Genomic DNA, 11,454 nt, shown 5'->3' on the forward strand with positions numbered 1-11,454 from the left:
TGGGGGTTGGCAAGGGCACGTCATGCCGGGGGTCCCAGAGTCGTCTCCAACTCAGGTGTCCCTCCTCCTCCACTGATGGGGCGTCAGGTGCACAAGCCCATCCACGATCCATACCTCACACACGCTGGCCAGTTGAATCTGACCCATCTTGGGCCCAGGTGGGGACTTCGGGCCTCACCCCATGCACCTGGGGGCATTGAGCTGCTATAAACAGGCTCAAAGCTCCTGGGGAGCCGAGGACCACGCCCCAGGGTTCTACCCCCAACGCTAGCTCAGCCCTCACCCCATCTGGAAGGTTCTGGCAGCTGGCTGGCACCTGACCGTTCATGTCTCCTCTGATCCTTGGCCTGCAGGAGGTCATCACGCAGGACTACACACGGCACCACCCACAGCAGCTCAGCGCACCCCTCCCCGCCCCCCTCTACTCCTTTCCCGGAGCCAGCTGCCCTGTCCTGGACCTTCGCCGCCCACCCAGCGACCTCTACCTCCCACCCCCGGACCACGGCACCCAGGCCCGTGGCTCACCCCACAGTGAAGGGGGCAAGAGGTGAGCAGGGGTGGGAGACAGGGTGCCCCTTGCCAGTCCCCACTGAGGAGCTTCGTTAGGTGTCTGCTGCGGGAAGGGTGAAGCTAAGGGAGGTTGGGGAGTTGGCTCAAGGTCACAGAGCAGCTGGACCCCTAGCTGATATGTACACCACACTCTGTGGGGGTTCCAGGCACCAAGCTAAACCCTTCACACACGCCAACCAGGATCCTTACCACAGCCTCAGGAAGTATAGGCAGTGTTACCCCATTTCACAGATGAAGAAACTGAGGCATGGAGCAGTGAACTCACTTGCCCACAGGGACGCAGCCAGTAAGTGGCAGAGCTGGGATTCGAAGCAGAGCTGTGTGACGTGAGAGCAGCCTCCTAGCAGGCACCCATGCACTTCACACTCCTGGTTACCCCGAGGGGCCCCTGGTCGGAGAGGAGAGGGAAGGGCCCCCCTGAGGGCCCTCCATTAGGATGAGGGAGCCACTCCGGGTAGCACACAGAGGAAAGGAGATGGCAGGATGTCCTTGGGGGAGCAATGGGGTCCCTGGCGTGGGGGAGCAGCAGGCGTTCAACAAAGTACCCGCCATGGGCCAAATCCCGCCATAGCCTGTTCTTGCACAGTCCGTGAGCTAAAGACGTTTTTACGTTTTTAAAGGATTATTCTTTTTATTTTTTTTTTATTTTTATTTTTTTTCTAATTTTATTTTATTTTTAAACTTTACATAATTGTATTAGTTTTGCCAAATATCAAAATGAATCCGCCACAGGTATACATGTGTTCCCCATCCCGAACCCTCCTCCCTCCTCCCTCCCCATACCATCCCTCTGGGCCGTCCCAGTGCACCAGCCCCAAGCATCCAGCATCGTGCATCGAACCTGGACGGGCATCTCGTTTCCTACATGATATTTTACATGTTTCATTGCCATTCTCCCAAATCTTCCCACCCTCTCCCTCTCCCACAGAGTCCATAAGACTGTTCTATACATCAGTGTCTCTTTTGCTGTCTCGTACACCAGGTTATTGTTACCATCTTTCTAAATTCCATATATATGCGTTAGTATACTGTATTTATGTTTTTCCTTCTGGCTTACTTCACTCTGTATAATAGGCTCCAGTTTCATCCACCTCATTAGAACTGATTCAAATGTATTCTTTTTAATGGCTGAGTAATACTCCATTGTGTATATGTACCACAGCTTTCTTATCCATTCATCTGCTGATGGACATCTAGGTTGCTTCCATGTCTTGGCTATTATAAACAGTGCTGCGATGAACATTGGGGTACACGTGTCTCTTTCCCTTCTGGTTTCCTCAGTGTGTATGCCCAGCAGTGGGGTTATTCTTTTTAAATGAAGAATAATATAGTCGAGACCACAACTGGCCCATCACCCCTGAAATACTTACTATATGGCCCCTTATAGGAAAAGTGTGCTAAGCGCAGGTTTAGAGTGAGGCAGGGCTTGCAGGGGAGTGGAGGGAGGGGTGCACCCCCTTCAAGAGAGAGAGCTCAGAGCTCTGACCACCGTTGGGACCCTCTCTCCACCCAGGTCTCCAGAGCCAAGCAAGACATCAGCCCTGGGCAGCAGCGAGGATGGTATCGAACCTGTGTCCCCGCCGGAGGGCATGGTGGAGCCTGGGCATCCGCGGGGCACCATGTACCCGCTGCTGTACCGGGACGGGGAACAGGCGGAGCCCAGGTATCTTCTCGGTGGCCCCTCCCCTTCCTGGGGTGCTCAAGAATACAGCCCTTGCCCACCTGTGGCCTCGGTCCATCGCTGTGCAATTGGGGGCTTGACAAGGGCTTCGGGGTGCAACTGAGGACCTCAGACCTACTGTTAAACAAGGTCGAAACTTGGGAGACCTCCATGACAACTTCCAGAGTCTTGGGCTGGGGTCTCTCAGCTCAGGCTGGGCCCCTGTTGCCGACACTTGAGGATCTGAGATTTAAAGAGCTAAATGTTCTGAACCAAGCCAGGGCCCAGGGTGGGGATGGAGGCAGAGAAAAAAACCCCCTCATCTCAGGGGAAGGTGTGATCTGAGCCTGTTTTGGTTCCACAAGCCCTTTTCTGGGCGTCTGACTGTGGTAGGCAGACAGGTATGGCCCACCAGGACAGCTGGGGTTCTCCAGAGATATCCTGAGCCAAGAATAGAGGATTTCAGGAGACATGGTCCCTAAGAGACCAAGGAAGCAGGCTCGGGGGTGGGAGAAGCATCATTCTGAATTTCTAAGGCAGCTCAGGTGGTAAGCGCCCCGTCATCAAGGGTGTGCAACCTCAGCGCCAAGTGAACTGACCTGGGATGTCTGATTCTTACAACAGGATGGGCTCCAAATCTCCAGGCAACACCAGCCAGCCGCCAGCGTTCTTCAGTAAGCTGACCGAGAGCAACTCGGCCATGGTCAAATCTAAGAAACAGGAGATCAATAAGAAGCTGAACACCCACAACCGGAATGAGCCAGAATACAGTAAGGGGCCCACCTCTCCCCGGGAGTGGGGTGACGGGGAGCAGGATTGGGGACCAGCAGGGCCGGGTGGACCTGCCGACCACCTCTCCCGCTGGCCCGTCACCTCATGTTCAAGGAGCCCAGGGTGGTCTCTCTTTTTGCTGTAGGTATCTGGTGGCACAGAATGCAGTGCCCAGAATGGTGCCCAGCACACAGAGGGCTCTCAGGGAATATTTGCATGAACGGGCCAGTTCACGCTGGGCACCAGCAACTGAGGTCATGCTCATACAAGGGCTCCATGTGTCTGCCACTCACGGTGTTCCTCACATATGTGATTTTCCCCTGTTTGTGTGGTTCCTGGATGTCAGTCCTAGCTCAGCTCCCCACCCCTATTAGCACAGCGCCTGGCCCATAACAGACGCTCAGGAGAACCTGTGAGCCGGTAAACCAATGAATGGAGGGTCCTCACATCCCCAGCTTCAAAGAGCTCTTTAGTCAGGGGGAGTTCGAGGGCCTTGCAGAGCCTTTTCTTCTTCTGGGGCTGGCATCACAGCCTTTCAGACAGTCCCTGGCCCAGGCTGTTAAGTCCAGAACCTTGTCCAGTGCCGTGCACTGGCCAGCGGATGAGCAGCCCCCGATAGCTGGCTCAGAATGCAAAATCTCAGATGTCAGGGCCACCTGGCTGTGACCTCTGTCACCCCATTGGTCACCAGGATTGATTTGGCTGACCTGGCTGTCTGGCAGGTGTCCCCTTCCTCCCTCACTGCTGCACGCGTGTGCCTCCCAGAGCCGTGTGCACAGTTAAAGAGGATGACCCCCTCTTTGGTCAAGGGTGGATGAGTAGCTCTGTGCTCCCCTCTAGCTGTGCTAGAACCTCCACACAAGCACTCAGAGTCCATTTGTAGGAGAATCCCATGGACAGAGGAGCCTGAAGGGCTGCAGTCCATGGGGTCTCTTGCAAAGAGTCAGATATGACTGAGCAACTTAGCACACACACATAGGGTAGTCAAACTTCCAAAACTCGAGACATAGCCAAGTGAGGTGTTATGTATGGCAGGCTGTCTTTTTTAAAAAGAAATACAGACTCTCAAGTGCTGCCCCAGGTGGTGCTAGTGGTAAAGAATCCACCTGCCAATGCAGGTAGATGTCAAGAGACACGAGTTCAATCCCTGGGTCGGGAAGATCCCTTGGAGGAGGGCATGGCAACCCACTCTAGTATTGTTGCCAGGAGAATCCCATGGACCGAGACTAGGCCTGCTGCATTGCACAAGCTCCTGGCTGGCGCACCTTGCCTAGACCAGACAGGGGAGCGGGGCGGGTGGCGGGGGCGTGGGGTGGGGGGGACGGGGCAGATGATTTCCAGGATCCATGGGCCCATCGCCCTCACCCTTCTTATCATCCCCCTCCAGATATCGGCCAGCCGGGGACGGAGATCTTCAACATGCCCGCCATCACCGGAGCAGGTAACCATCCATCCCGGGGGCCACCAGCCCTGTGCCTGTCCCCCTACCCCAGCCCCGTCACTATGCACCCTGGGGAGGTCACACTGGGTGTCTGGACCCAGGAGGAGACTCGGGAGTGAGGTCATGGAGGTCTCTGGGCCCCACATTGGCTGTAGCCGTGGTGACAAGCAGCCTTTCTCAGTTCGAGTGTGTCCCCTCCTCTGGTCTAAGCAAACCTTGCAGTGGGGATACAGATGCACATAAAAGGCCGGAGGCGGGGGAGGGAGAGGCCTGCAATGAGTCTCTATTTGAAGTTCAATTTCAAGGCCTCCTGGTGCATTTAGGACAGTGTTAGAATCACACACAGCTGTCCAGAAACTTGCCCGGCTTGTTTGTTGGGGTCTCAGATGGAGACTCGAGTCTGTGGATGGGGAGTGAGCCTGTGTGCATACAGGCTGCCCTCGCAGTCCAGGTGGGCATTTTATATAGTTAGAGCATCAGTTTTACTTGAAAATGCTAGCCAGGGGGCTAGGGGAACACTGCAGATGTATTCTGAGAGGAGCGTAAAATCCACACGTGTGTTAAAGCTGAAACTTAAGCCTTCTATGATGCATTGGAAGCCCTTGGGGTTGGATCCCCCAGCCTCCAGTAGGGGCCACACTGTGCATTTCTGCTGCCTCTGTAGGGCTGGGTGGGGAAGGGCCTTGTGTCTGGTGTGAAAAGGCTGAGCCCAGAGCAGATGGGGCTGACGCTCTGCCAGAGTGGGAGCATCTTCGGGAGGAACACAGGGGGACATATTGACCTTCTCTGGGGCCATCACAGCTCCAGGCACGGGGTGAGCAAAAGACAACTATTGGATTTTATCAAGGGGCCACGGGGCCTCTAAGTGCTGAGCCTTAGGCAACAGGGAGGAGGCAGTTTGGTCGAAACAACAAGATGGTCAGAAATGGATGTTTCCAGAATGTTCTGAACCTTGACTGAAACACTGAGACACGCAGGTGCACGTGTATGTAGAAATTCATGCGCAACAACCAAGATTTATGTGAAAACTTGTATATAAATTAGATCCAACTTTTTTTTTCCCGAAGCCGTGTAATCCAAACAAAAGAATTTCCCCCAGACCTTAGTCTCTGCTGCTTTAGCTCCTGCTTCAGGACTGGCGGTGGGTCAGCTTCCTGACTAAGCACCAGTCAGACCATGTATCCATGACCTTGGTGTCAGGCTCATCTGTGATTATAGGATGCTAACCTACTGAGGAACCATCATGACCAGCATCCCTCACATCTTTTTTTTCCACTTCCCTCTGTTTAAGTCTGTAGGATCATAAATGCTCTCCCTGCCCCTCCACCCATCCATCACCCCTGTAGGAAAATTTGCTTTTTCTTGATGGACATGGCTTTTTTTTTATTTGAAGTGCTGATGAAACATGGCCAACACCCAGTTAAAAAAAAAAAAAAGTCAAGGGGTCTTGTGGCTGTGAACGAGTTTGAAAGTAAAAGGAAGAAGAGAAAAAGGAAACGTAGACAGCAGATAGTTGCTTTAGAAATGTGATCTTAGAAGCTGCCGTGTCACGAAGTCAGCAGTCCAGTTTACAGATGAGTCAGGGGTCAGCCAGACTTGCTAATCATACAGTTGGCTCGGAGCAAAAGTTTTAAAATTCATGAAAAATTCTGCCTGGTGGCAGGCAGAGAGCTTTGTCAGCGGTTTTTGAAAGCGAAATCTGGTTTAACAACAACAACAAAAAATACCCCAAAGAGGCACATTCCCCAGGGTTTGCAAAATTAGTCCCTAGGAAACACGAGAGGGTCAGAAAACCTGGTGAACAGAAAAAGAGGAGTAACTGGCTTGACTTCGCAGTGGGTGTCTGGAAGGCTCCACGGGGGCAACCATCGATCGGACCACTGTGGGCCGGGGTGGCCGGGCGGGCGCGGCCAGGCCACTGTCTCCAGCTCTGCCCTGACCCCCGCACGCACCGTAACTGCATGGCTGCCACCCTCCCTCACCGTCCGTCTCTGCACCTCTCTCTCCTCGTGGCTCCCTGGGTGGGGAGAAGGCGTGGGAGGAGAGTTAGGCCCCAGCTGTGGGGGGGTGGGGGACAGGCAGGGGGCTGGGGGCTCCCAGGTGGGGGCAGCCAGAGGACTCTCTGGTCACCTTTCCCCCGTCCCTCTCCGCAGCCCTGGGAACCAAAGAAGGACTCCCCCATGCCCAGCACTGCACGCAGGCTGGGCTTAGTTTCCCCGCAGCCCTTTCCCCTCAATAAGGGAACCTCTGATCCCGCCCTCCACCCTACTCCCTGTTTTTAAGTCCACTTGGATTTTAAATAATGACGCAGCCCCAGCTGGGGTTAGGGAGCCAGAAAGAGCTTCCGATTCCCCAGAGGGCAGAGTAGAAGTGAGGCTTGGTGGGGGGTGATGAGCATGTAACTTCCCCAAAGCCCACCTCTCCCCCTCACCCGCACCAGGAATCCCTAAGAGTCTCCAGTGTCCGAGTCAGAGGGAGGCCTCCCACCCATGGCCCCACAGGGAAGACCAGGGCGGGCGGGGTAGACAGGGAAACCGATCGTCGCTTTGCCGAAATGTGCTCACTGTGTATTCTCTCTTCTCCTCCCTCTCTCCCTCTGTGCTTCTCTCTCCCTCCCCCTCTGGCCCCCTCCTGGCCCCTCTGTGTGTGTGTCTCTCTCCCAGGCCTCATGACCTGCAGAAGCCAGGCGGTGCAGGAGCATGCCAGCACCAACATGGGGCTGGAGGCTATTATTAGAAAGGCGCTCATGGGTAAATATGATCAGTGGGAAGAGCACCCGCTCAGCGCCAATGCTTTTAACCCTCTGAATGCCAGTGCCAGCCTGCCCGCTGCTGCTATGCCCATAACCGCTGCTGACGGACGGAGCGAACACGCACTCACCTCGCCAGGTCTGCAGGCCTCCTCCCGCCTCGGCCCTCCAGCCCCGCCCGCCCGCCCCGTCTTTCCCCACCCTGGTGTCATTAATCCTCCCGCCGCCTCCTCCTCCTCCTCCTCCTCCTCCTCCTCCACGGTCCTCTGACCAACGCCCCCCCTCCCGCCCCCCACCCCCAGCTTTGGAGCTTGTGACTTGACTTTTTTGTGCGTGTTTGACGTGGTCCTGGAGTTGGCTAACCCCAAGCTGGGTGGGCACCCCCAGGTGTCCCAGTTGCCCCGGGTCCGCCCTTGCCCACTGGGCACGAAGGAGCTGCCGCTTTTCTAAAACCACTCACACCGCTGCCCGAGCCCTGCCCCGCCTTCCTCGAACCCTGCCGGACACAGGTCCCCGGATGCCCGCGTCCTGGCCTCTGTGTCTCCTTGGGGGCGATCGGGCTGGAGTGAGGACCTTACCTTCTGTGTGTGGATCGAGGGGACCCCTGGGCTCATGGGCAGCCAGGCCAGTGGGCTCTGTGCCTGCAGTGGCCACCATGCATGTCCTCGGCTGGCCCTCGGGCCTGCTGGGGAGGAGACCAGGGTCTGTGTGCCAGACCCAAACTCAGATGAGTTAGGGAAACCACACGGACCGGCTCGCCCTCAGCCCTGGGTCCCTAATCATAACCACATATCAGAGCAAGGGCTGGGCAAGGAGAGCGCTTGAACCATTTTTCTAACCTGGACGCTGTGGCCCCAGGACATTTCTGGACTTAAGGCGAGCCGAGGCCTGGCCTCAGGGCCCCCGGCTTCCCTGCAGAGGGCCTGCACCCCACCAGGCCCCAGCACAGTCCTAGGGCCATGGTCAGGGTCAAGCCAGAGGCCTGAGGCTTTGTGCTTGGGGTATTAGCCCATAGTGGGTAGATGGGCCTTGGGGCAGCCTGAGGGGGCTTTGCACATAGTTCCATCCACTGCCCTAGTAGAAACCCCTGCACATCCAGGCGCATGGCTGGGTCTGGACATCTGGTTGACCTCTTTGGCTTCCCAGGGGCGTGGGCTGCTGTTCCCCCTCCCTGGGGGGCCCAGGAAGCAGGGGGTCAGGGCCTCACCCATCCCCCAGTCCCCACAGCATGAGACCTGTCCTCACAGTCCAACGCGGCCCCTTCCGTGTGTCTCCCTGCAGGTGGCGGCGGGAAGGCCAAAGTCTCCGGCAGACCCAGCAGCCGAAAAGCCAAGTCCCCAGCCCCGGGCCTGGCGTCTGGGGACCGGCCACCCTCCGTCTCCTCGGTGCACTCGGAAGGAGACTGCAACCGCCGGACTCCACTCACCAATCGCGTGTGGGAGGACCGGCCCTCGTCCGCAGGTGGGCACCTGGGCTGGGCAAGGGGGCCAGGCCAGCTGCTTGAGCACCTACTGTGCACAGAGCGTGTGGTCAGGCCTGTTCTGAGAAAACCACTCAGGGCCCTGCCCAGCTAAACTCAGGCTTGCACAGGGTCAGGACACTTCCTGTAAGGGCCCAGCTGGAGGGCAAGGGTGCAGTTAGAGAGGATGAAGGATTCCGGAAGTGAAGAGAGAAGCTTGTGGGCAGGGACCAGTCCCATGGGTTTGCAGGGGGTTGCAAGGGAGCCCCCCACCCCCGATTTCTCTCTGAGTGTGGGGAGGTCCCTAGTGGAGGTTCAGGAGATCCCTTGGCTGCAGAACAAGCCCCAGGGACAAGGGCAGGAGCAGCGAGGAGGCTCCTGCAGGGCTGGAAGATAGGCTGCTGGGCATGGATGGGATGGGAGTGGTGGCAGGGAGTCCAGGCGGGAAGTTTGAGAACCTTCAGGAGATAGAAGGGGCAGCCGAGGCAGGAGGGCGAGGCCCCAGAGTTGCAGGTGGGTGGGGCCCACAGGGACTGCCTGGCTCACCGAGTTGTCTCTCCCGGTCTCTCCGGCAGGGTCCACCCCGTTCCCCTACAACCCCCTGATTATGCGGCTGCAGGCAGGGGTCATGGCCTCCCCGCCCCCGCCCGGGCTCCCCGCGGGCAGCGGGCCCCTGGCCGGCCCCCACCACGCCTGGGACGAGGAGCCCAAGCCGCTGCTCTGCTCGCAGTACGAGACGCTGTCCGACAGCGAGTGACGGTCAGAGCGGGGAGGGGGCAGCGAGCAGCTGGAGCAGCGGGGCGAGGAGCGGGCGGCCGCCGACTCCCCGCACCGAGGAAGGAGCCCCTGAGTCTGCCTGTGCGCCCATCCGTCCGTCCGTCCGTCCGTCCGTCCAGAGCCGGCATCCTTGCCTGTCTAAAGCCTTAACTACGACTCCCGCCCCGGCTGGCCCGCGCAGTGACCTTACTCAGGGGATGTTTACCTGGTGCTCGGGAGGGGAGGGGCCGGGCCGGGCAGGGGGCGCAGCAGGCGTGTGTGGCAGCCACACGCGTACAGCCGGGGCGGCCAGGGACCCAAAGCAGGACGACCACCCACCTCCCACGCCACTGCCTCCCCCCTTAACGCATTTGGAACCAAAGTCTAAACTGAGCTCGCAGCCCCCGCACCCCCAGCCCCGTCTGCCCCCAACCCCCCTCCCGCTTAGCACTCTGGACAGACGGACACGGGCCCTGTCCAGGCCCCAGCACTCTTTTCCCCGGGCCCCAGGGGCTGCCCCAGCCGACGAGACCGCGGGAAACCGAATCAGGCCAGGTGGGCAGGCGACAGGGCCGGGTGCGGCCTGGGGCGAGCGGCTGCTCCGAGGAACTGGACTGTTTCGTTCACGCAGCATTGCCGCAGCGGCGGGAAGGAAAGGCAGGTGTAAATGATATATTGGTTTACAGGGTATATTTTTGATACCTTCAATGAATTAATTCAGATGTTTTAAGCAAGGAAGGACTTACCCAGTATTATTGCTGCTGTGCTTTCGATCTCTGCTTACCGTTCAAGAGGCGTGCGCAGGCCGACAGTCGGTGACCCCATTGTCCGCAGGACCAAGGGGGGGTGGGAGTTGCCGGCCCCCAAGCCCCCCTGCGTCCTCCCTTCCTTGGGCAGAATGAATTGATGGGTATTCTGTGACCGCCATCTGCGCACGGCGGTGGCGTCCTGTCATTTACACATGTTCTTCTCATTAAAAAGCAAATTATACTCGAGTTACAGAGGCTCCTTCTCTATCTCGGACCCGCAGCCCGGAGGGTGGGCAACACAGAACGGGACAGTGGGAGTGTAACCCTGTGGGGGACATGGGCACGTCCCCGGGCTCCCCAGACTCGTCCCATCTGCAGCTGAATGTTGTTCAGTTGCTCAGTCGTGTCCGACTCTTTGCAACCGCGTGGACTGCAGCAAGCCAGGCTTCCCTGTCCTTTACTATCTCCCAGAGCAAACTTATGTCCATTGAGTCAGGAATGCTATCCAACCATCTCATCCTTTGTCGTCCCCTTCTCCTCCTGCCTTCAGTCTTTCCCAGCATCAGGGTTTTTTCCCAGTGAGTCGGCTCCTCTGCAGGCGAGCATTTATACCAATGGTAAGGACGTCAGTGTGCGGACATTGAACCATCACACCCATGGTGGGAGTATTGAATTTTCACCCACGAGGAGGGTATCGGAAATTCACACCCATGCTGACAGTGTCCAAGACAGGCATCATCAACACTGAACTGTTAAAATACCTCAAAAGTTATTATTCTGGGACTTGGCTGGTGGTCCAGTGGTTAAGAATCCACCTTGTAGTACAGGGGGCACGGGTTTGATCCCTGGTCAGGGAACTAAGATCCCACATGCTGCGGAACAACTCTGCCTGTGCACAGCAGTTAAGATCCCGTATGCCACGACTAAGATGCGGCACAGCCACATAAATAAATACTTTAAAAAGTAAAAATTATTCCACCTACGCCTCGTTAGAAAACAGACAGATCCTTGGCTTTGAATATGAGGCAGAAGAGGGAACAGCCCTCCCACCTCGAGTCTTGAGACATCTGCCGATTGGCGACTTGCGGTTTTGGTTGAACGGGTCTGAAGGGCTGTGCTCTCACGCCTGCCATGTTCCTTCAGGAGCGGAGCCAGCGCTTCAGAGAGGCTGCAGTTCTTAGCAGCAGACATGGTGTGTGGGATGGGCTTTCAGGGTCGGGGGCAGAGGAGAAGAGAGCCAGGGCCGCTGGAGGGAGAAATTGCCATCCCCAGCCCAACCTTTAACCCGGTGGTCAACCC

At 57.3% G+C, this 11,454-nt stretch overlaps 1 protein-coding gene across 23 annotated transcripts in view; it reads left to right on the top strand.

Annotated features, from left to right (window-relative positions):
* NCOR2 (nuclear receptor corepressor 2) overlaps window positions 1-10,401 on the top strand; it is a 236,352-nt gene extending 225,951 nt beyond the window's left edge. For 16 of the 23 annotated variants that reach the window (XM_086347286.1, XM_086347295.1, XM_086347292.1 and 13 more), the window contains 7 exons: window positions 354-547; window positions 2,084-2,233; window positions 2,855-3,000; window positions 4,389-4,442; window positions 7,106-7,330; window positions 8,473-8,652; window positions 9,226-10,401. In XM_086347286.1, the coding sequence (XP_086203412.1) occupies window positions 354-547; window positions 2,084-2,233; window positions 2,855-3,000; window positions 4,389-4,442; window positions 7,106-7,330; window positions 8,473-8,652; window positions 9,226-9,407 (1,131 nt within the window). In that variant the 3' untranslated portion in view covers window positions 9,408-10,401. The remainder of the gene's footprint in view (window positions 1-353; window positions 548-2,083; window positions 2,234-2,854; window positions 3,001-4,388; window positions 4,443-7,105; window positions 7,331-8,472; window positions 8,653-9,225) is intronic. The other 7 variants (XM_086347298.1, XM_086347303.1, XM_086347304.1 and 4 more) reach the window with 2 other exon arrangements.
* Window positions 10,402-11,454: the final 1,053 nt, after the last annotated feature.

This window comes from Bos grunniens, chromosome 17, assembly GCF_055505025.1.
Source record: "Bos grunniens cultivar Pamir isolate PY7600 chromosome 17, Bosgru_T2T1.0, whole genome shotgun sequence".
Lineage (NCBI taxonomy): Eukaryota > Metazoa > Chordata > Mammalia > Artiodactyla > Bovidae > Bos > Bos grunniens.